Source organism: Mesoplodon bidens, assembly GCF_964165515.1.
Source record: "Mesoplodon bidens genome assembly, chromosome: 8".
Classification (NCBI taxonomy): Eukaryota; Metazoa; Chordata; class Mammalia; order Artiodactyla; family Ziphiidae; genus Mesoplodon; species Mesoplodon bidens.
Window position 1 is genome coordinate 9,779,665 of NC_138165.1, and position 25,639 is coordinate 9,805,303.

Below are 25,639 nucleotides of genomic sequence, written 5' to 3' on the forward strand. Positions count from 1 at the left end.
GATTGCTTAGTTAAATTGGTGCTAAGTCTGGTAGAAATATACAGATTGTGGCAATCAGCACAGAGATTTTCCTTGTAACCAAGCTGCTGTACCAAAATCCTGTGGCTCCTGTATCCGGCTACATTAAACTTAATTGGAATTTTAAAAAATATAAAAAGTAATCAAAATTGTACTTTTATATGACTTGTTTCTTCTTTAAAACCTGTCTGCGCTGTCTTTGATGAAAGAGAAAATTTTTAAATTCACAAACTCTCTCCCCCAGAATTGCTGGAGTATTGTCAAATGAAATGAAAATATTGTTAGCAGATCTGATCAGTGGTAAGCAAAATCTATTGCCTGTAGTGATAGGAATGTGGAAGATAATGCACTTTTCTTCAGTCAGATTGCAAATACGATGGTGGACACCAGCTATGACTCTAAATGTTGCAAAGTGCTTTCTGGATTTGCGGTGTTTGATGACCAGATGAGGTCTTCATGTTTTCATGTTTATAAGCCTGGGTGCTTTGGTCAACATAATGCTTTGAATACCTCCTGGAGTGATGTTGGAATGTCCTAGGCCTAATGCCAGAGCAAGGGAATTTACTTACAACTTCTCAGGCATATAGTTATGATTTTCTGAGCAAGGGTTTCCATGGATAGGAATAACCTTACATATCTCCAACAGAAAAAGAAAACATGTTTTAATATTACATACATCCTCTTGACATTAGGGAATCCATGTGACTTCAAACATGGCAACAGCTGTGCACTGGACTATCATTTACCTTTTAGTATTTTTGCTATCAAATTATTCTCAAAAAAATCTGTAACTATATGTTTAAAAATTCAGAATCCATTCTCAGTTGAGGTGAATGTGGGTTAAAACTTTCCTCATTTCAGGAGTACTGTAGAGCAGAATGGGTTCCTAAGTTGGCTAGAGCTGGGTTTTGGGCTATTTACTCATTAGTTATGTACATCTTACAAGTTACCTGCTTATCTGAGACTCAATTTCTTTATCTGTAAAATGGGAATCATAACAGCTATTTCAGGGGATGTTGAAAAGATTCAATTTGATAATCAATATAAAGCACTTACTATATGCTTGGCACTTAGTAAAGATCCAATTAACTTTTTGGTAGAAACAGCTTCAAACCTGAAAGGAAACCACTTCTTTATTCTCCTTTTATTTCTTCATCCTATAATACTCACAATGATAAGGTCATGTGGAAAGAAAGGGTTTCCTCAGAAAGTAAAACCTGAGATGACAGTTGGTGCACGGGTAACTTATTTTGGGAAGTGATTCTAGGAAAAAGGACTGAGAAGCCTGAAACGGGGAAGAGGGACACAGAAGGACACGCAGATGTGACAGCTGAGTTTCATGTGGGCTTCTAAGAACCATGTATAATAGAATGTCTGAGGGGAGAAAAAGGGGAACATATAGTCACTTGCTCCCGTTTTCCATTAATTGGGGTGCAATGGGGGCATTAACATTGTCATATGGGTCTGTAGTATATAAGTGGTGGGACTGTTGGTTCTAGTAGAGAGACAACATTAGTAGCAGAGAATTCCCAGAAGAGAAAGTGAGAGAGAGCCCAGCTGAGGTGTCACAGTTTATTTACGCAATGCTTGTTGCTGTGGGATGTGCAGGTGATCAAACCATGTGAGGAAGGACACAAATGGTATTTCACACGTTTCTTTATAGCAGCCATGTGTCCTCAGTGACCCTTGAGATTTGGAGGTAATTCAGTCCCAGGTACCTCTGTTTCAAAGCGCACCCTTTGAGGACAATGGCTTAAGTAATTCTCTTTATAGTAAAGACCGAAGTTTCTCACCTTGTTCTAGTAGGTCTACAACTGGTATCTACAAGAACCTCACTGGTGATTTCTATGCTAAATATCCAATCAAAGAAGACACACTGGGCTTCCCTGGTGGCGCAGTGGTTGAGAGTCCCCCTGCCAATGCAGGGGACATGGGTTCGTGCCCTGGTCCGGGAAGATCCCACATGCCACAGAGCGGCTGGGCCCGTGAGCCATGGCCGCTGAGCCTGCGCATCCGGAGCCTGTGCTCTGCAACGGGAGAGGCCACAACAGTGAGAGGCCCGTGTACCGAAAAAAAAAAAGACACATTTTCCAGGTGAGCTGAGATTCATGTTTTGAAGTGAGTCCTCCGCCCTAAGTTCTGTCAGGAAACTCAAACAATACACAGTCTCCTTAGTCCCAAGTGTTGACTTAGAGACCTCAGTGGAGGCAATTAAAGTGAAAAACTGCTTTCCCCTTTTAAAATAGTTTCAAAATATTAGGTGATTATCTCTGTGGATGATTTAATACTGCTTACCTTTTTTTATTATGGAATTTTTAGTTTATCTTGTCTTTTTTTTTAACTTTAAGGGGGAAATAACACTTGGAAAGCTTCCTTATAGAAATAACACTTGCAAAGTTCTAGGAAACTCTTAGAATGTATAAACACATAGGAAATTGTGAGGTTATGACCAAAGGCAAATGTATTAAGGACAAAATCCAGCTACATGATTCCTTTAACAATTGGTGTCTGTGTGATTTGGTGAGCATCCCCCTTATCCAAAATAGCCCAATTATTAAAACTCAGATAATCACAGAGATAAACATTTTCTACCTTCCTACTAATCAGTAGTTTTCATTTAATATCTATTTAGCCTTAGGTGAAAGTGGGTTCCAAACAAATGTCTTTCATGTTAGAAGCTGTGTTAAATTAATTGAAAAATAAAAATTGATAATAATAATAAAACAAGAGAAATGATGAACAGTAAAAGGTAAATACATCGGCAGGTGGACTCTCAAGCACTGCGCCACCAGGGAAGCACAAAGGTAAATACTTTTTAAATGTTACCCAAATAGACAATCAATAAAACCACATCTTTCAGTCAACATAATAATTATTTGCATCATAAAAAACTCTAGTTGTTGAAATTTAAAATATTGATTAAAAAGCTTCAATCGGACTTCAGCCTAAAAAGAAATGTCCATCTTAATAAATTAGGCAAAACTTTGTTTTTAAACATGACACTTATTTTTTAAAAAAAACATGTTTACTATTCTTGAAAAAGACTTGAAATGGGTCTTTCAGAAAAGAGCTTTTCCCATTTTAAATTGAATCCAACAGAGCAGTGAAGATGCAATTCTAAAGAACCCAGAAGAAAAGAAGAATACCCAAAAAACGATTTACGTGTTTCCAAAAACACTGATTTTGGGGTTGATGCTTTCACAAAACAAGAGGGTTACTGAGCAATTCCATGACATTTTAAAGTTTCCTCCTGGTGTTCTGATGTCATGATAATCCAGCCTGCCATAAGGAATTTTTAAAACCACAAAAACACTGTCTGCTGCCTAGCTTTAACTGAACTTCTGAGCTTGACTTTTGGACATCTTTCCTGGAAGATACCTCAAGTGAAGTGAGAAGATACTCTTTGACTTTAGTCACCGGGGTTAATATTCTCATGACCTAAATTGACTTCAGTCAAGTTTATTTTACACTCTCAGTTGCTCACTACTGCAAGTCAACACAGCACAGAAATTAAGGCATTTTGTGCCTTAAAGAGTAAATACTGCTGTTCGTGAACATTTTGGCCAATGAATAAAAAGTATTTCATTTCTAAATCTCACCAGAAGGATTTAAATTAAATAGTAACAGATGAATTGGACAGGCACGGAATACTAAATAGGAACTAGCAAATGAAATAATCCAGCTCTTTGCTTTTACCATGAAAATGAGAATTGATTCTTCATTGAGAGAAGTAAAAGAACTCAGTGTTTTAAAAAAGTTTTCTCCACCAAAAGAGCAAAATAGCACTCAGTGGCATTGCAGTGTTAACAAAATTTCTTTATCAGAAACTATAATTTAATATTTAAGTACCTAATTTACATGTGACAAGGTATCATATTCAAAAAATTAAATTGCAACTAGAAAACTATTAACCACTAAAAACCATACCAAACACAACCCAAACATTTATAGGAAAACAATAGCTAAAATTTGAATTGGAAAAAAAAGTTTCATCATATTTGGCTCATTAAACAAAGCATCCATTACAGACTGTAAAAGAGAGTTTCTTCTAATTCATCAAAAGTTTATCCTTTGTAGCATGAATACATGTAAAGATAGATTTATTGACTTCATATGCACACGTGTGTATACATATTGTGAGACATACCTCATGTGTTGATTTAAAGATATCGTATCTACTGATAACTTGTTGAACTTTGGAAGGTGCTGAAACCCTTATTTCTACATGACTTGTGACCCATTTAAAAATGTCTTTTTATAAACAAAAATTACATAAAATACTCTGGTTTTTATTAACTGAATCTTAAGCATAATAATAGACAATGAAGGAATTGCACTTATTTTAAAGGTACAGTAAAGTGTTAGATTGCAGCTCAGACATCAAAGATCAGGGACTGTAGTAGTGATAAGTTGTGCATTATATGCAAAGATGACGGTGGCCATTGAAATTAAAATGAGAGCAACTAATTACAGAACCAATAGGGGGATAACAGAAGAAAACATGCACTACTCCTACTTTAATGCAAAACTAATTTCTCCCAGGAAACCAACCCTTTGACCTTTCTTACACAAAGAAACAGGTTCTGCATCCTTGGTAACACAGTAGACATGGACTTCTGTATTCAAATTCTAGTTCATTGTCTCTGAGTGTGCTGTTCCAGCATCATCTCCTTAAGCTGCCCTTGAAATTCTGGAGCATCTACAATATTACAGTCTCTTGGTTAGGTTTCATTGAGCCTCAAAATCCCCTTCAGTTCTATATAAATAGGGTCCTTTATTCATCTTCTTCTGGTTCCTGTGGTAATATGGGTATTTCTTCCTTTAAACAATCACTGAAGAATCTGAGGATTGTGCTGTAGAGATGATATTTGCTCTTCTCAGATACATCATGGCCTTCATCTGGGTAGACCTAAGATATTGAAGGGAAAGGAGATTTAAAGTTATCAAAGCAAGTCTTCTTCCTCAGAACTCAGTACTTTAGCTCCATGGCAACGGAACTTGGGAAAATAATATCTGACCAAAATCTCATGTAATTCAATTCTGAGTTGTTCATGCTAAACTTTCCTTTTTTATTATAATCATATCAAAATCAACATTTGAGACAAAATACAATTTTATGCATTTATATTAGGATTTGTTGGCCAAAAAGTTAGAGCTTTCTATGTTCACGTTGAACAAGGTGGCATTGACATCACCTTAACTAAATTTTAGATAATTTTGTAAGTTCTTTCTCTGCCCCTTTGAAATGTATGTAAATCTTCTTTCAGACTCTTGCCAGTTTTACAACCCAGGAAATTTCTTTCTCAAGGACTTGGAAACCATCTCTTTGAAATGTAAACATTGAAAGAGAGACAGCACCCCTATCTCCCAGTCTCCAATTTGTAAAACTACTTCCTGTCATAAAGATAAAAGAAATGTTTCTTAAGGCGGATTACCAAACACAGAAGGCAATGAGTCCCTCCTCCATTGGGGCTCTTAAAAATGCTCCAGCCCCTTGTTTTAACAAAGTTGAGCTTAATCTTTCTCCTCTATTGCAGTAGTCTTGGATAAAGTTTTCCTTGTCTGTTTAATCTTGTGCAATACAATTTTTACTTTGACAATGTCCTTCCAATATAAACGACATTAGTGAGTTTTCTAAAATATAAATGAAAATACTGTCATGTCAATTCCTGAGTGTAAAGTTTTTAGATGGTTCCTCATTTCCCTCTGAGTAAAGCCTCACAATCCTTTACACTGTCAGTGCCATGACCCTCCATCTGTTTATCTCTACATCTTCATCTTTCATCATTCTAACCCTGGTTCCTGTGTTTTAAGTATAATGAACGACTTTTAGTTCTTCCAAATGCTGAGGAATTAAAGCAATTTTTCCCTTCCATGACTCCTCCTTCAGACTGAAAGTTCCTTGATGTGTAAAGTTATGTCCTCTTGACCCACTTAGCATAGAGACCCCTGTAAAGTAAATCCTTGATAAATATTTACTAAATATGGTTGAATGCAGAGATGTAAATGGCGTAAGGATGTTTTGGCTTCTCCTTTTTCTCTCATGTTATTTCCTCAAAACTATCTTCCCCCACTTTTTATGATGAGTGATGGAAACGGACAAAAAGACAAAGGAACTAGAAGGAAAATAAAGATTATTATTTTAAAATAATTCATTATCAGTGATATGAATAAAAAAGAGAAAAAAACATCTTTGAAAGAGTTTATGCAATTCACATATAAAACATAAGGTGATTCACATTCTTATTGTAATTAGGAAATAAGAACACAATTTGGAAGCTGAAAAAAACAGTAAAAATGAAAGGGTGGGAGATGGAGTCATATAGAAGCTGTGTTCTGTATTTTACAACTAAAAAACCAAGGTAGAAAAACGTATTTTTCTGAAAAAGTAGCTTACCTGCATAGTATAATTCACTCCAGCTTTTATTAGGTGTTTGATTAATTCTGCTGAATGCTGGAAATGAACTTTAGCTGCAAGAAATTAAATTATGATATTTGAAGGAAATATATTTTTCAGGATCAGAACATTTTATATCATTTTTTCAAAGAGATTACATATTTATCTTCCAAAATTATCAGCAAATTGGATAACTCAACCAATTAGACTTTTAATGCTCCCATTTAGTTTTAGGAGGGGGACAAATGGCAAATGTCAACAGGCTTTGCACTAAAAACTAAACAGAAAAAAAAAATAACTGGAAAATCCATTTATGGATTTTTACTTTACATCCACTGCACATTTAAAAGACTGATACCTAGCTTTACCTGGAAAGCCAGTAGATACAATGGCAATAAAACTTTGAGCTTAACATTATAAAAAAATAAATTAAAACAGCAGTTACTACTAAGCCTCTACTTTACAGAATGGTGATTAGATTTATTTTATTGCATATCATTTATTATTTGTAATTATTCACGTATTTTATACCACTATAACAATTTTAACACAGTGAACGCCTGTCTGGGTAGTAATAGCAAACCAGCCTTCTATTCTTTTCTGAGGATTACTAGGGCCACTCTCAGACACTGGCATTCTGTCTTATATTAAATTAGAAAAGAATACCTCATGTTGAGAAAATAGCATGCACATATCACTACTCAAGGGTTAACTATTTATTGTGGACCATACTGGTTTCTCCACTTTCCTTCTAGCTTCCTTCTCCCTGAACCTCAGTTCCAAAACTCTGAAATAAGCAGCACAGCAGCCTGGGTGTGGGTAGCAGCATTGTCCCTAACTAGTTATGAAGACTTGGACAAATCACTTAAAATTTTTTTGTGTAGCACTTAGCTCATATGCTGCCTTGGCAATACATTCCTATACTGTGTATCTTCAAATTTCTGTAAATAACTTTTAAGCTCACAATTTTTGACTGTCTTTGTAAAACTAAGGCAGCCTTATCAATAGTTTAAGCTTCTGCATTGTTCTAATGCTATGGTACTGATTAATCCTGCTACAGAGCAGACAATAAAAGACTCCACATAATCATTTATATCTTTTAAAAGTCTACATATAATCTTTTCTAACATTCTCTTATTGTACTTAATGGGAAAATTACCATGCCATTTCTAAATAACTGTGCAAATTGCTCTGTAAATGTAAGCTACTAGAAATGTTAATAAATAGGGCAATGATTGAGATAAAATGATCCTTTATATACCTCATTTGTTTATTGCAGAAAACAAATTGAAAAGGACTCCATCATTCAGCTGCACGGATACAGTTGAAAAGATAAATGCATAAATGGATTTTCCAGGTATTATTATTTTTTTCTGTTTAGTTTCTAGTGTAAAGCCTGTTGATATTTGCCATTTGTCCCCTGCCTAAAACTAAATGTGGGCATTAAAAGTCTAATTGGTTGAGTTATCCAATTTGCTGATAATTTTGGAAGATAATAATAATGGTGTTATTATAGCATTATTGGCTGAGTACCTATAACCTACCAGTCCCATGTGGAATGTGTGTGTGGTGTATGTGAGTACATTTGTGTGTGTGTGTATGTGTGTGTGCAAACACACAGGTGTATTTTCTTTGAAGTGACGAGTGCTGAAGGTCTGCTGACATTTTATCAGGTAGGTGAAGTCCCAGGTCCATGACTGGATAAGTCAGGGAACAACATAATTTACCTTAATAATTACAAAATATTAACAGAAACAACTGAATAACGTTTATATATTACAGTGTGATGGCTAGATGTAAAATAATTTAACCTTGAATATAATTTATTCCCATAATTGAAGCTTTAGAGCCAAGTGAATAAGAGCCTCAATGCCTATTTCAAATCACCTTTCTAGCGAATCAATAGCTGTGTGATTTTCGGCAAGTTATATAAGTTCCATAATATTTATTTTCCCAATTTCTCAAATAACAAGAGAAGCAATACCTACTGCACAGTATTTTCGTGAAAAACAGATACTATGATATTAAAAGCTTTTAACACATTTCCTAACATACAGTCATTACTTAATAATCACTATTTGTTATTACTAACAATGTATATGTAAGTTTTTAATACCTTAGAACAAAATTCTAATGTCCTTCAAAATGTTTATGTTCTCTTACATCATGTTTCATCTACAACACATATGGTATCATCTAAGTCTTTTTAAAAAATATATAATAGTTTTAGATTTTCAGAAAAGTTGCAAAGATAGTACAGAGAGTTCCTGTATATCCCTTACCCAGTTTTCCCTACCTGTTAACATCTTACATTATTATGGTACATTTAGAAACATTTAGATGTAGTGCTTCCTTAACCCCTTCTGGTCTATGATGATTTCTCAAACTCTCTTTGCTTTTGATGACTTTGGCAGTTCTGAGGAGTACTGGTCAGGAATTTGGTAAGATGTTCTTCATTTGGGTTTGTCTGGGGTTATGCGTATTTGGGACAGGACCATATAGAGATAGAATGCCATTCTCATGAAGCCACATCAAGGTTACATACTATTTACATGACTTGTCACTGTTAATGCTGACCTTGATCACCTGGTCGAGGTGAAGTTTGTCAAGTTTCTCTGCCATGAAAGTTACTCTTTCCCCCCCATTCCATTCCTCTTTTGAAGCAAATCACTAAGTGTAACACACTGTGAAGGGGGAAGGGAGAAGAATTAAGATTTGCTCCCTTGAGTTGGGGCACCTACATAAATGGTTTGGAAATCTACCTAAGGGAGATTTGTCTCTTCTCCCTCATTCACCTATTTATTTAAATATATACTATATGTATGTGTGTGTGTGTGTGTGTATATATATATATATATATATATATATATATATATATATATATATACACATATATATATATATATGTATGGTATATATCAATATTGATCTAAGCTATAATTTAACTGTGATCTGACGTGTCTCAAAGTTAAGTTTGAGTGACAGCTGGTATTATCTTTGATATAAGGCCTTTTTAGTAGTATTCTATGTAAAATGGGATAAAAATGCTGAGGCAGGGCAGAGTGAACTGACAAAAACATGTTTAAGATTTAGGAAATATTGCTTCAAGACTTTCTTCTCTTTGCTCACTTGCCAGGTAGCCTTGGATAAATCAGTTTCCTCCTTGAAACTGATTTTTCTCATCTGTGAGTGGGGCTATAAATACTTAGCCCTCTGTTGTAAGATTTCACATAAAATAATAAAAAAAAATTCTTTGAGTACCATGTGAATTCACCATGTGGATATAAAATATTATTTATTAGTAGTATTATCAATCACATTCATCTCCAATGTTTAAAATAATAAAAAATGAGAGGTGATGTGAAAGTGCTTTTTTGGGTTTTGTTTTAAGTGGTAAACCTCCTCAGAATATCATCTCAGTGCTGGCACCCATTTGCTATGCTGCTGTTTTCCAGGTTTGTTTCCATTTGAGGTGTGCTGAATAACACTGTCTTAGTAGTGACTAACCACATGTGGTTATTTACATTTAAAATAATTACAATTAAATAAAATTTAAAAATTCAGTTCCTCAGTCATACTAAACATGTCAAGAGAGCCACATGTGACCAGTGGCTACTGTGTTCAACAGCACAGAGATGACATTTCCATCATCCCAGAGAGTTTTACTGGGCAGTGCAGCTATCAGATTCTTTGTACCCAACTGCTCTGCTCTCCTCCCCAGAAGGGTTACAGGACCTCCTGTAAGCAAGTCCTTGGATGTACCCCTTTGTTCAAGGTCAGACCACATCAATCAGTAGCAGCAAGTATAATACTTACTGTCAGCAGTCCCATGAATTATTAATATATTTTCTTCTTTTAAGCCATGAATATTATGTAGCACACTGGAAGCCTATAAAAACAAAAACGCAAAAATCTGTATATAAAGATTTACCTATATTTGCATTTTGACTGGGTTTTTAGAACAAAAATACTCTCCTTTCTTCATTGGTTTTAAATTAGTTACCTGGTATGTGCTTTCTTCTTTAGATGGCATACCAAGATATCTTTCAGAGAAAGCTGAGGCTGTGACCCAAGAAAACAGAAATTTGAGGGTAAACTAAAAATCATTTGACTAGCATATTTCATTTAGTTTCTACATTTCACATTTAATTGTCATGCTCCACTAAAATGGATTGAATCAGAGGCGATAAAGAGCTGAAAACATCTCTGATAACACATGATAAATGAACTCAAATGAGTTTCTCTACATCGGGACTTTCTTGTCTACGAATCAATACATTATATTAGGTCAGTCTGTAGGAAGTACTCACCATACAACTTCAAGTCTATAATGGGTGCAATCACTGATCCACATTTGAAAAGGTTTTCATCTGATTTTAATATCATTGATGCAATATAGCCACCATACCCCTGACAAAAAAAAAAAAGTTTTCATATATATATATATATATATATATATATATATATATATATATATATATATATATATATATATATATATTCTGAGATTTTTTTTTTAGCTTTTGGTGTTTGGTAATATACATATCAGAATGTCTCATAATGTCCCAGACTGGAGGAAACAATATACTAACATCACTATGTACAGATGAAAATTTTGAAAAGAGTTATTTAAATTTTTATATAATAAGCTATTTTAATAACTTTAAGTAAAACATAAAATCAATTATATATCATCAAGTGTCAAATATTGGCTCTTTGATTTGATATATGGGAATAGCTCCAAACAAATTGAAATTAGGAAAATACAGAACTGATTAAATCATATCATTTTAGGCACTATATATTTAATAAAACAGTATATTCATTTAATAGAACATTTAATAATAATGATGATTATTAAGAATTAAGAAAGAGGAATTAAATATTTAAAATATATCTTCACAAGTATAGATTCTGCTTTCAATTCCACACAACTAAAAACTTGAAATGGTATAAGATAAATACTTTTGCTAATTAGATGAGTTGGATTATTTTTAAATTTAATATTTAAATATCCTCTTGAAATGCTTTTGAACAAACTTAATTATAACTTCTTAAAAAATAAATCAAGGTGTCCAGTTTTCTTTTGTAGACCACGATCTGACTAGAAAATTTCCAAAGGAGATTTTAATAACTACAGTAATGCTAGGCTAAGGGAATGACCTACTGAGTTGTCTGTTCATTTTAGACGTTAACTCTTGCTGTGTTCTTGGAATTGTTTTTCATTTTGCCAGACAATGGAGGATCCTGGTAGGTATTAAAAAAAATATTAATACCCAGGCCTTAGCACAGAAATTCTGATGCAACTGGCTCTACTTTTGAAAGATTTCCAGATGATTCTAGTGTGGTCCAGTGCTCTAGGAACCTGTTGTTTTCTCTAAACTCTTGAGATGAGTAGTAAAGAATTTCATTTATGCTTATTTGGAGCATCGTTTAAAAATTGGTACTAGAGGGCTTCCCTGGTGGTGCAGTGGTTGAGAGTCCGCCTGCCGATGCAGGGGACATGGATTCGTGTCCCGGTCCGGGAAGATCCCACATGCTGCAAAGTGGCTGGGCCCATGAGCCATTGCCACTGAGCCTGCACGTCCAGAGCCTGTGCTCCGCAATGGGAGAGGCCACAACAGTGAGAGGCCCGCATACCACACACACACAAAAAAAATTGGTACTAGAAAGTCCAAAATGAAATCAGACATTACTTAAGTGGTTGACAGAACATATGTGAAGGGTAGCAGAATACACCACCCCAAAGTATGCCACTTGGCATATTGATTATTTTGAGATATAGGCACTGGAAAAAACAGCAAATGCAGAGAGAAGCTTTCTCTGAACTCCCCTTATCTTCCTAAAGGCAGATCCTCCAAAAAGAAATCCATTGTTCTAGATCACCTCCCTGGAAGTTTCATCAACAAGGGAAGATTGCCTCTTGCCACAGGGAAGGAGACTAGAAGTTGGCACCGCAGCCAGAGAGACTATATCACAAACTATACCTCCCATCTATTCTTCTAAAGCCCCATTTGTCTTTCCTAACAATAAGTTACTCTCTCTTAAAATGCCTATATCCCCTCTTCCCTTTCCCTGTTGAAAGCGTGCAGAACTCTGTGGGGCTCCTGGGCACAGAAGCTTTTCTGCTCCCCGTTTCTTGTTTGTGGGAAACTGACTCCGCCTCTATGAACTTCCCTGAGTCCCAAAGGGCAGATTCGAACAGTTGCTAATCAGGGAAGGGAGGGGATGCAGAGACAAGGGAGGAGCACTCAAGAAACAATGGTGCAGCCTTGGGGCAGGGTCCTCGCTCTGCCTCAAAGGATACACATAACAATATCTTTGAGCTCTTTACAGAACTAAAATCCCCAACAAATGGAAGATGTCAGCATTCTCCATTCCACATTAAAGGAACAAGAGAAGTTCTTCAAAAGACCACCTAAAGCCAGATTAAAGTAATCATAGAAACTCAACAGACCACCTGAGACCAGATTAAAGGAATGCAGCCCCTGCACACACTCTAATCCTTATCAGCAACCCCACCCTTGAACCATTGCTATAAAACTCCTCATGAAATCCTTCCGGGTTGAGACACACAGTTTTGAGGGGCAATGGTCTGCTGCATCCCCCTTTGCCTGACAAAGCAATGAAGATATTCTTTTCTACTTCACCCAAAACTCTGTCTCTGAGATTGGATTCTGCACAGGTGCACAGAGGCCAAGTTTTGAGCATCACTATTAAGATGGTATTTAAGCCTGATTTCTAAGCCACCTCACAGAGTTACTCATTTTCCCCAGAGTATCTCCCATGTATACATGAGGTGTACAGGTCAACAAACTTCTGTTCATTTTTCTCTTGTTAATCTGTCTCTTATTATAAGAGAATCTCAGCCAAGAACTCAGAAGGGTAGAGAGTAATTAAGTTTCCTCCCCTATATATGTCAATTTTGTACAATATTTAGCTAGTACCCAGACATTTATGCAAAGCTTCAGCAACAATTAGAAACTGAGAGAAATAATATTATCCCTTATAGAAGTAAGCCCCCACAGAGTACCTTTGCTTAGTCTCTTTGAGAGGGACGAAAATAGCCTTAAGTCAGCAAAATTAATACAAAAAAAAGTAATAGGCTTAAATGTCTTAACATATCTAAAGAAAGAAGTGGAAGCGAGGAAAAATAATTTCCTTTTATCTTTCTGAGTTCTTGGCGGAGATGTCTTCCAATAAAAGACAGATTAACAAGAGAAAAACAAATAGTTTATTTACGTGTATACCTCACCTATACATGGAGATTAGCAGGGAAACTAAGTAACTTCCTAGATGGCCCAAGTCACCACCTTAAATACCATCTTCAACTAAAAACAGAAGAAAGATGTTGGAGGAAAGTCAGTTATGGGAAGTTACCAGGAAAAGAACTGTAAACAAGGGTAAGGTTTGTTATGTAGATTTAAGACAGTGCCTTCTCCAGTGATAAAAGTTTCTTATGATTTAGAGTCATTCTTCCCTTCCTGGTAAAGAGAGGGGGACACAAATAGAGGTTTCCTTTATAAATGCAAATGCCCCTTGCAAAAGGGTAACTTCTACTCTGTTTTTAAAGCTTCTCCCATTTATGCTGTGTCTCCTGTTTATGCTGTTTCTTAAAATAATCAGCTCAAAATAATCCTTATGCCAAAGGATTATTCTGGGATGGCATGTTCTGCTCCCCTTCAGAAGTATGAAGGTGTGGGATGAGTCCCTAACATGGAAAAGGAAATAGCCACACAAGTCCAGGAAGCACAGAGGGTCCCATACAGGATAAACCCAAAGAGAAACATTCCAAGACACATAGTAATCAAACTGGCAAAAATTAAAGACAAAGAAAAATTATTCAAAGCAGCAAGGGAAAAACCACAAATAACATACAAGGGAACTCCCATAAGGTTAACAACTGATTTCTCAGCAGAAATTCTACAAGCCAGAAGGGAGTGGCATGATATACTTAAAGTGATGAAAGGGAAGAACCTACAACCAAGAGTACTCTACCCAGCAAGGATTTGATGGAAAATTAAAACCTTTACAGATAAGCAAAAGCTAAGAGAAAAAAACGCCACCAAACCAGCTCTACAACAAATGCCAAAGGAACTTCTCTAAGTGGGAAACACAAGAGAAGAAAAGGACCTAAAAACACAAACCAAAAACAATTAAGAAAATTATAGTAGGAACATACATATTGATAATCACTTTATATGTGAATGGATTAAATGCTCCAAGCAGACACAGGCTCACTGAATGTATACAAAAACAAGACCCATATATATGCTGTCTACAAGAGACCCACTTCAGACCTAGGGGCACATAAAGACTGAAAGTGAGGGGATGGAAAAAGATATTCCATGTAAATGGAAATCAAAAGAAAGCTGGAGTAGCAATACTCATATCAGATAAAATAGACTTTAAAATAAAGAATGTTACAAGATACAAGGAAGGACACTACATAATGATCAAGGGGTCAATCCAAGAAGAAGATTTAACAATTATAAATATATACACACCCAACATAGGAGCACCTCAATTCATAAGGCAACTGCTAACAGCTCTAAAAGAGGAAATCAACAGTAACACAATAATAGTGGGGGACTTTAACATCTCACTTACACCAATGGACAGATCATCCAGACAGAAAATTAATAAGGAAACACAAGCTTTAAATGACACAATAGACCAGATAGATTTAATTGATATTTATAGGACATTCCATCCAAAAACAGCAGATTACACTTTCTTCTCAAGTGAACATTCTCCAAGATAGATCACATCTTGGGTCACAAATCAAGCCTCGATAAATTTAAGAAAATTGAAATGATATCAAGCATCTTTTCTGATCACAATGCTATGAGATTAGAAATCAATTACAGGAAAAAAATGTAAAAAAAATGCAAACAGTTGGAGGCTAAACAATATGTACTAAATAACCAAGAGATCACTGAAGAAATCAGAGAAAATTAAAAAATACCTAGAGACAAATGACAACAAAAACACGTGATCCAAAACCTATGGGATACAGAAAAAGCAGTTCTAAGAGGGAAGTTTATAGCAATACAAACCTACCTCAAGAAACAAGAAAAATCTCAAATAAGCAATCTAACCTTACACCTAAAGGAACTAGAGAAAGAAGAACAAACAAAACCCAAAGTTAGTAGAAGGAAATAAATCATAAAGATCAGAGCAGAAATAAATGAAATAGAAACAAAGAAAGCAATAGCAAAGATCAATAAAACTAAAAGCTGGTTCTTTGTGGAGATAAATAAAACTTATAAACCTTTAGCCAGACTCATCAAGAAAAAGAGGGAGAGGACTCAAGTCAATAAAATTAGAAATGAAAAAGGAGAAGTTACAATGGACACTGCAAAAATACAAAGCATCCTAAGAGACTACTACAAGCAACTCTATGCCAATAAATTGGACAACCTGGAAGAAATAGACAAATGCTTAGAAAGGTATAACCTTCCAAGACTGAACCAGGAAGAAATAGAGAACATGAACAGACCAATCACAAGTAATGAAATTGAAAATGTGATTAAAAATCTTCCAACAAACAAAAGTCCTGAACCAGATGTTTTCACAGTTGAATTCTATCAAACATTTAGAGAAGAGCTAACACCCATCCTTCTCAAACTCTTCCAAAAAATTGCAAAAGAAGGAACACTACCAAACTCATTCTATGAGGCCACCATCACCCTGATACCAAAACCAGGCTGCTTTCACTATGAGAATACTGTTGCCCCTTGGGAAATATTTGAAACCTCTTGGCTACAACACCATGGTCTCAATCTCCATGACAGAGAACTAGAAACGACATACTGGAAAGGCTCCTTGTAGGGACAGAATTTTCAAAGACTCTCTACAGTTTTGCTCTATAATAGCTATTTATTTACTTGCTTTGCATGACTGATGTGATCTATCTTGGAGAATGTTCACTTGAGAAGAAAGTGTAATCTGCTGTTTTTGGATGGAATGTCCTATAAATATCAATTAAATCTATCTGGTCTATTGTGTCATTTAAAGCTTGTGTTTCCTTATTAATTTTCTGTCTGGATGATCTGTCCATTGGTGTAAGTGAGATGTTAAAGTCCACCACTATTATTGTGTTACTGTTGATTTCCTCTTTTAGAGCTGTTAGCAGTTGCCTTATGAATTGAGGTGCTCCTATGTTGGGTGTGTATATATTTATAATTGTTAAATCTTCTTCTTGGATTGACCCCTTGATCATTATGTAGTGTCCTTCTTGTATCTTGTAACATTCCTTATTTTAAAGTCTATTTTATCTGATATGAGTATTGCTACTCCAGCTTTCTTTTGATTTCCATTTACATGGAATATCTTTTTCCATCCCCTCACTTTCAGTCTTTATGTGCCCCTAGGTCTGAAGTGGGTCTCTTGTAGACAGCATATATATGGGTCTTGTTTTTGTATACATTCAGTGAGCCTGTGTCTGCTTGGAGCATTTAATCCATTCACATATAAAGTGATTATCAATATGTATGTTCCTACTATAATTTTCTTAATTGTTTTTGGTTTGTGTTTTTAGGTCCTTTTCTTCTCTTGTGTTTCCCACTTAGAGAAGTTCCTTTGGCATTTGTTGTAGAGCTGGTTTGGTGGCGTTTTTTTCTCTTAGCTTTTGCTTATCTGTAAAGGTTTTAATTTTCCATCAAATCCTTGCTGGGTAGAGTACTCTTGGTTGTAGGTTCTTCCCTTTCATCACTTTAAGTATATCATGCCACTCCCTTCTGGCTTGTAGAATTTCTGCTGAGAAATCAGTTGTTAACCTTATGGGAGTTCCCTTGTATGTTATTTGTGGTTTTTCCCTTGCTGCTTTGAATAATTTTTCTTTGTCTTTAATTTTTGCCAGTTTGATTACTATGTGTCTTGGAATGTTTCTCTTTGGGTTTATCCTGTATGGGACTCTCTGTGCTTCCTGGACTTGGGTGGCTATTTACTTTTCCATGTTAGGGAAATTTTCTACTATAATCTCTTCAAATATTTTCTCAGGTCCTTCGTCTCTCTCTTCTCCTTCTGGGACCCCTATAATGCGAATGCTGTTGCTTTGAATGTTGTCCCAGAGGTCTCTTAGGCTGTGTTCATTTCTTTTCATTCTTTTTTCTTTATTCTGTTCTGCAGCAGTGAATTCCACCATTCTGTCTTCCAGGTCACTTATCCATTCTTCTGCCTCATTTATTCTGCTATTGATTCCTTCTAGTGTAATTTTAATTTCATTTATTATATTTTTCATCTCTGTTTGTTTGTTCTTTAATTCTTCTAGGTCCTTGTTAAACATTTCTTGCACCTTCTCGATCTTTGCCTCCATTGTTTGTCCGAGGTCCTGGATCATCTTCACTATCATTATTCTGAATTCTTTTTCTGGAAGGTTGCCTATCTCCACTTCATTTCATTGTTTTTCTGGGATTTTATCTTGTTCCTTCATCTGGTACATAGTGCTCTGCCTTTTCATCTTGTCTATCTTTCTGTAAATGTGTTTTTTTTCCACAGGCTGCAGGATTGTAGTTCTTCTTGCTTCCACTGTCTGCCCTCTGGTGGATGAGGCTACCCCAGTTGAGACTTTTAAGACTATAAATAATGAGTAGTTATCCCCATAGGTTAAGTTTTAAAAAACTTCCATATTCATTGCACTTTTAAAGTTGTTTTACCTTCTCCAGATGTCCATGTCTCTTGTCTCTTCAAATATCCCTGTTTTAGACCAATCATGATCTCCTAGTGAAATCGTTCCTCTCTAATGATTGAAAATTGCTATATCATCTTTATTCTTGATCCTCTCTCTGCCTCTTTGCTTCATTTTCCTGAATTGTAATATCATTATCTGACATTTTATATACTTTACTAATTATTTTTCATTTATTTGATTTTCATTTATCTCTCTTCACTGCATTAAGAATTATATAAAAGATAGACTTTTTTTTGTTTGTTTGTTTCAGTGACTGCTGTAGGTCCAGCAACTTGAAAAGTGCAAGGCACATAGTATACACTCAGTAAATGTTTTTTAAATGAATTAATTTTATTCCGATCAATACTGGCCTGGTAATCATAGCAATATCTGTTCTCTGTATGATGTTTATAATGTTTTAAATTTTGCTACCTACTTTTAATTTGTGTCATCAATTTTTAAAAAATATGTCAGAAAAAATTTCTTTCAGCAGTTTTCTTACCTTTAACACTTAGATATAATTACTTGGTACAGTGAACACTAATATCATTACATTATATTATATGAAATTAGATTAGGTCCTAAGGATAATTATTCAAACTAAAATGGTTCAAAGTCTTTAATCAAGTCATATGAATGATTATTGAGTAACAGATGGCTAGTTATTATACTATTAGCATATTAGCTAAATATGTTAATAGTATAAGCTTTCCATTTATACAACAAACAAGTTAGAAAATAATACAGATAAAAACATAGTACTTAAAATAAAATTTAAAAATACACTATTAATAAGCAACACCTAGAAATAAATATAGCAGGGAAGATATTTGACATACATAAAACTATAAAATTCTACTGAGAAATATAAAACAAGAATTAAATAAAAGAGATGTACTATGTGATTCAGATCAAAGCTACATCTTTTGAAAATTTTAATTCTTCTCAAATGAAAATAAAGATTGTTTTAATAAAATTTTAGTTAAAAAATTATAGCTGAATATTTTGGGAGAATTTATAAAAGTGGAGAAAATAGGAGAGGTAAGCGAAAGGTATTATGAAAGAAAAGAGCGAAGAGTGGAAAATATTTTAAAATATTAAAATGTATTGTTATTAAGCATAATATTATAATTAAAAGACTATAAGATTAGTCTAAGAACAGATAGTCAGGTTACACCAGAAATAAATCCAAGAATATCTGAGAACTTATTGTTTAGGTGGCATCATAATCAAAGTGTTGAGGACGATTTAGTCAATCAATGGAGCTGCTGCAACTGACAAGCTATTTGAAACCAAATATATAAATCCTCAGCATATGAGTGTTATTACCTCTCTCTGCCCCACTCAAACAGACACATAAAGAGAAAATCTAATAAATACTTATTTTGATAGAAACAAGACCTTTAAAAAATAAAATCACTGGAAGAAATCACCAGAGAAAGGATTTGAAAGGTTTTGCCAAAAGATAAGAAAAACACTTTAACACTTCAGTTTTTTGAATTATCATAAACAAAACTGAAAGTCAATCAACAAGTTGAAGAAATATTTCAAACAAATGTGAAAAGATTGCTATCTTTAATGCATCAAAATCTCAAAATTGCAATAAGAAAACAAATACATATATTCACATATATGAGACCAATATAACTAAGTGTATATATGTATATAAATTGACAATTCAAAAATAACATTGTAAAATGATTAATAAATATAAAAATTAATTTTATGTAGGAATTTCTAATTCCATAAGAATGGAATAACAGAAATGAGATTTACCCTTCCATGTGAAACAACTAAAAATATGGGCAAAATATATGAAATAGAAGTAATTAAGACATTGGAACTTGGGCAACAAAGGACAGTGATCACTGAAAGACAGAGAACAAGTCAACCCTCGGATTGCTACAGCTTCCTGCCTGGAAGAATATAGTTAAGGCACAGCAGCACAATATATCCAAAATGAAGCACACAGAGAAAAACATTTTTTAAAAATTAATATAGTTTTTGTGAGTTTAGGGAAAAATTCAACTGGCCTAATTACACACCTATTTGTAATCCCTGGAGAAAGGGGGCAGCAAAAAAAAAATTGAAGTAATAACTGAACATTTTCCAAATTTGATGAAAACACTAAAGCTAGAAAGCCAAGAAACTCAGTGTACCCCCCTCCAAAATGATAAGGATTGGCAATCTGGTGGGAAAGAGAGAATTCCAGATGAAGGAAAGAGCATGACATGAGTTCAGTTCAAATTCCTTTGCAACAAAAAATCAAATAAAACATAAATACCCTGAAAAGGCTTATAGTCTAACATAAGAAATGAATAAGAATACAAATAAATATAATACATTGCATGATGGTATAATGAATATGAGAAGCTATTGACAAAGTATTCTTTGAGTACACAGGAGGGAATGATGATTTCAAGTGGGAGAGATTTAGTGAATAATTTATGGAGAAAAGGACCTCTGAATGAGGCTTAATAAGAGATAGAATTATAAAAGCAATGTGCAGGCTTGAGGCTGTTATTAGAAATAAATTAAAAGGCATGAACAAAAATACTGAAGTAGAAAGGTGGAAGGAATACTTATAACCAATAAGAATTTCAGCTTAACTATATTGAAGAAAGCTCATTTGGAACAGTAAATAACTATTGGAATATCCTTAAGACCCATTTCAGGTAATAGTTGCAACTTTTTAGTATAATTTTGTTTACCCATAAAATACATGTGAAATATTGAAATGAAATTGGATATAAAAAGCCAAATATTATCTTCTATGCTGGCTGAAGTTTTTCTCTAATACCCATTTCTAGTAGTTTCTTTAGTATCTAAAACTAGTGACAGTTTCAGAAGAGAATGCATTTATTCAATCAATGCTTTCCTGGTGTTTATAGGCTTAATATTTCCATAAATAGAAAATAGGTAGGGATATTGTCTAAAAATATATATTATTTAACAAAAAACACATTCTTAGAAATACTAAAAATTCTATACTCCTTAATCAGCTTACATGGTTAAAAAGAATAGATTAGAATTGCTTTCCAAATTCTGAAAGATTAAAGTGGAATGAATCACACACAAAATAAAAAATATCAACCAGTTTCTTGGCGTTCCCTATTTCAGCGTTATGGAGACCAACAGTGCAATGTACCTCAAAACTTTGAAGTAAATTTAATTTCTGCTGACAAAGTCAATTATAATGGATGAAATCAGTTATCTAGCTAAGTAGATGTAGATATAGATACAGATACAGATAAGATATAGGTATAAAGACCATAAAAAACAGGATGAATTTTAGACCAAAGGGAGAAAAAGCAAGACCTAGAAATTCAATCTTATAGTGATAAATGTAAAGAAAATAAGTTGATTAAAGATGGTAAATTCCTGGCACTACTGCTACCATTCATCTTTCTTTTTTCAGAGGGAATATCTCAAATGAATCATAACATTTTTCACACTAAATTCTAACTCAGCCTCTAATCTTAGAAGGGAACACTACTCTAGCCTCTTTGATGGTAAAAACATAAATGTGGCAATTCCATTTCTAGTATTTGGTGAAACTGATATCTCAATCGACTCAACTGAAAACAAACCCAAAACTAAACAGAAACAAAAAAGTAAATACAAAGTGGTAGTTAAAAAAAAGAGAAAGAGAACTAAACAACTAAGTTATTCTGAATACAACATTGAACTGGCACAAAGGTTATGAATCCACAGAGGCCATATATTAACTGAAAACTGGAAAACTGAGAGGTAAACAAGCATAAAGCCAATTTTGTTTGTTTCTTTGTTTTGCAAATGCTAGTGATTTTAACCTTCTGCTATGATGACTCAGTGCATGAGGTAAACAAAATACATAGATTCCATACAATAGGTCTAAAGCAGTGGTCTCCAACCTTTTTGGCACCAGGGACTGGTTTTGTGGAAGACAATTTTTCCAGAGACCAGGGGTTGTGGGGAGGATGGTTTTGGGATGATTCAAGTGCATTACATTTATCATGCACTTTATTTCTATTATTATTACGTTGTAATTATATAACAAAATAATTATACAACTCACCAAATTGCAGAATCATGGGAGCCCTGAGCTTGTTTTCACCTGCCACTCACTGATAGGGTTTTGATATGAGTCTGCAAGCAACTGATTTATTATGGTCTCTGTGCAGTCAAACCTCTCTGCTAATGATAATCAGTATTTGCAGCCACTCCCCAGCACTAGCATTACCGCCTCAGCCCCACCTCATATCATCAGGCATTAGATTCTCATAAGGAGCGTGCAACCTAGATCCCTCACATGCACAGTTCACAGTAGGGTTCATGCTCTTATGAGAATATAATGCCACTGCTGATCTGACAGGAGGCAGAGCTCAGGCGGCAATGTGAGCGATGGGGAGAGGCTGTAAATACAGATGAAGCTTCGCTCACTTGCCCGCCATTCACCTCCTGCTGTGCAGCCCAGTTCCTAACAGGCCACGGACTGGTACCTGTCCATGGCCCAGGGGTTCAGGACCCCTGATCTAAAGGGAGACTGCACAAAGCTAGACCCCTAAAGCGTTGTCTAAAGATGACAAGAGATAATTATGTTGCACAAAAGGATTGATGAAAATGATTTTGTTTTTAATTCTTATCATGAACTTGTACTGAATCAATGAAAAACAAATTAACCTTAACTAAAAATTTGAGCCATAAGTCCACACTGCTCTTTGCAGACCAAATTTACCATATAAGTATAATTAAAAGAAAAACAAAAACAAATACAAATGCAACATAAGCTTTAAAGAATTCCATAGGTAAAATTCCAATTTTGATGGAACTGATAGAAGACAAAGCACAGATTCAGAGAACCCATCAAAACCCAAATATGATTAATAAAAAAATATTCATATCTATACATATATTGGAGAAAGTATAAAACACCAAAGAAAAATATCTTTAAAAATATGAAAGTGTCAATATTTCTTAGATGTCAGTTCTCCCTAGGTGATCTACAAATTCAATACAATTCCCATGAAAACCCCCATGGTCTATTTTGTAAAATTACAAAAGATGGTTCTAAAATTTATAAAGAAATACAATACCTAGATGAGACAAAAGAACTCTGAAAAAGAACAAGATGAAAGAACTTCTACTATCTTATTTCTAGATACAATATTATTGTATAATGATGATTTTTAGCATGTCAGTTGTATCTCAATTTAAAAGTTGAAAAAAAGGAGGAACAGGTTTGTGACTATAATACACTCCCTCTGATTTAGTAAACCTTAAAACGTAAGTGTCTGTTGCACAACATAAATGGTCAATAAATCAGCTGTGTTAAAAAAATATATATATATATGTCAATAAACACATGAAAAAATGATCAATATTATTAATCATCAGAGAACTTTTAAATTAAAAAGACTTATGATACTCTGTTGGTAAGGATGTAGAACACCTGGAACTCTCATATACAGCAGTTGGTAAAATAAAATGATATAACTACTTTGGAAAATGTTTGGTAATTCCTTGCAAAAGCAGACAACAAAACAAAAAATATATTTAGAAAAAGGAAACAAAGAGAAAAAAGAAAAAAAAAACTTAAGATGAATGGAAGAAAGGGGAAAAATAGAACAAATAAGACAGTAGGCAGAAATAATGAAAACTATAACATTTAAATGTATCAGTAATCACAATTTATATAAATAAATGCAATCTTCAAATACCTAAACCATGAGGATGAAGTTTGAAAATGATAAGACAGAAAAGCAAAAACAATGTGTACTAGTCAAAAGAATGCTGGTGTTGTAATTTTAATATTTTTTAAAAATCCATAAAGCAAAAAAATAATAGAAATAAACTGGATTGGTGAAAAACAATAAAAGATTCAGTTCTCTGAGAAGATATAATAATCTGAACTTGGAGGGAATGAATAAAAATAGTCTTAAAATATAAAGACTAAATTATCCTACTAAGGAGAAACTGAATAATTCACCATTATAATGTGACATTTTAATACAGCTTTCTTGGAAATTAGAGACAAAATAAATCATAAAGTGAGTTTATGATTTGAACATCATGATGGGCAAGTTTGATTAAATGGGCATATATGTAACACTAAATCTTTTAAGAAGAGGGGAAAGTTTTATAAATCATTCCTTTCCTAAGTCATGAATCAACTGAGGTTTCAAAGGATTTCTGTTATTCTAGTCAATTCTATGATTACAATTCAATTATAACCAAAGTCAATTATAGAAAGTTACCAAAACTCCTATAAAAATATTGGAATAAAAATAATAAAAACGGGCTTCCCTGGTGGCGCAGTGGTTGAGAGTCCGCCTGCCGATGCAGGGGACACGGGTTCGTGCCCCGGTCTGGGAAGATCCCACATGCCGCAGAGCGGCTAGGCCCGTGAGCCATGGCTGCTGAGCCTGCGCATCCGGAGCCTGTGCTCTGCAAGGGGAGAGGCCACAACAGTGAGAGGCCCGCCTACCGAAAAAAAAAATAATAATAAAAAAATAAAAAAATAAAATAAAAACAATTCAGAGGGCATGTTTACCCTGGAAATTGAGAAATACGTACATTAAATTTAAAAAGTACTACATTAGTACCAGTGGGAAATACCTAAGGGAGTATTGCAAAGGGATTTCATAACTCAAGGGCTTATATTTGAAAGGAAGAATGCTAAAAACTAAAAGGCTAGACATTCAACATAGTGATTTAAAAACAATATGGGATAAAAAATAGAAGAAAACGTAATAACACGAGGAGTAGAAGTTAGTAAAATAGAAAACAAAGATAAATAGAGAAGAAAAATTAAGCCCAAAATATGGCTCATGGAAAAGGAGGGAGAGATGAAAGGGAGAAGACAGGGGGGACAAGAGCAAGTGCAAGAGTGAGTGCAGGCAGCCCAGAGCAGAAGAGGTGCTTCAGCAAGAGCAAAGGGGCACTAATAAGCCAACCCGGGAGTCCAAATGGGACACTGCCACCACTAGTAAAAGGATTAAACATGTAATAAGAGGATATGTTACACTTTGAGAATGCTCTTGAACAATATATGAAATGGAAAGAATACTTTTAAAAGTACAAAACACAAATTAAGAGATACAAACATCCAGTTACAAAATAAATGAGTCACAGGTATAAAATGTACAGTGTGGGGAATGTAGTCAGAAATTACGCATTATCTTTGTATGGTGACATATCGTAACTAGACTTAGCTTGGTGATCATTTTGAAATGTATAGAAATACCAAATCACTATGCTGTGTAACAGGAACTAATGTAGTGCTGTAGAGGTGGGGAGTGGGGGAACTGGATGAAGGCAGTCAAAAGGTAGAAACTTCTAGTTATAGGATAAATAAGTACTAGGGGTGTAATGTACAACATAATAAATATAATTAATACTGCTGTATGTTAACTATGAACATTGTTAAAAGAGTAAATCTTGAGTCCTCATCACAAGGAAAACATTTTTTTTCTATTTCTTTAATGTTATATCTATGTGAGATAATGGCTGTTCACTGAACTTATTGTGATAATCATTTCATGATGTATGTAAGTCAAATCATTACGTTG

The 25,639-nt window shown here is 34.4% G+C and overlaps 1 protein-coding gene across 5 annotated transcripts in view; it reads right to left on the reverse strand.

The window, feature by feature from the left end:
* Positions 1–4,792: 4,792 nt before the first annotated feature.
* The window catches only part of DPP10 (dipeptidyl peptidase like 10), a gene marked incomplete at both ends in the record, with an annotated part of 1,352,958 nt that continues 1,332,111 nt past the window's right edge, over positions 4,793–25,639 (reverse strand). For all 5 annotated transcript variants that reach the window (XM_081242278.1, XM_081242277.1, XM_081242276.1 and 2 more), the window contains 5 exons: positions 4,793–4,927; positions 6,416–6,489; positions 10,232–10,304; positions 10,419–10,477; positions 10,726–10,825. In XM_081242278.1, the coding sequence (XP_081098404.1) occupies positions 4,793–4,927; positions 6,416–6,489; positions 10,232–10,304; positions 10,419–10,477; positions 10,726–10,825 (441 nt within the window). The remainder of the gene's footprint in view (positions 4,928–6,415; positions 6,490–10,231; positions 10,305–10,418; positions 10,478–10,725; positions 10,826–25,639) is intronic.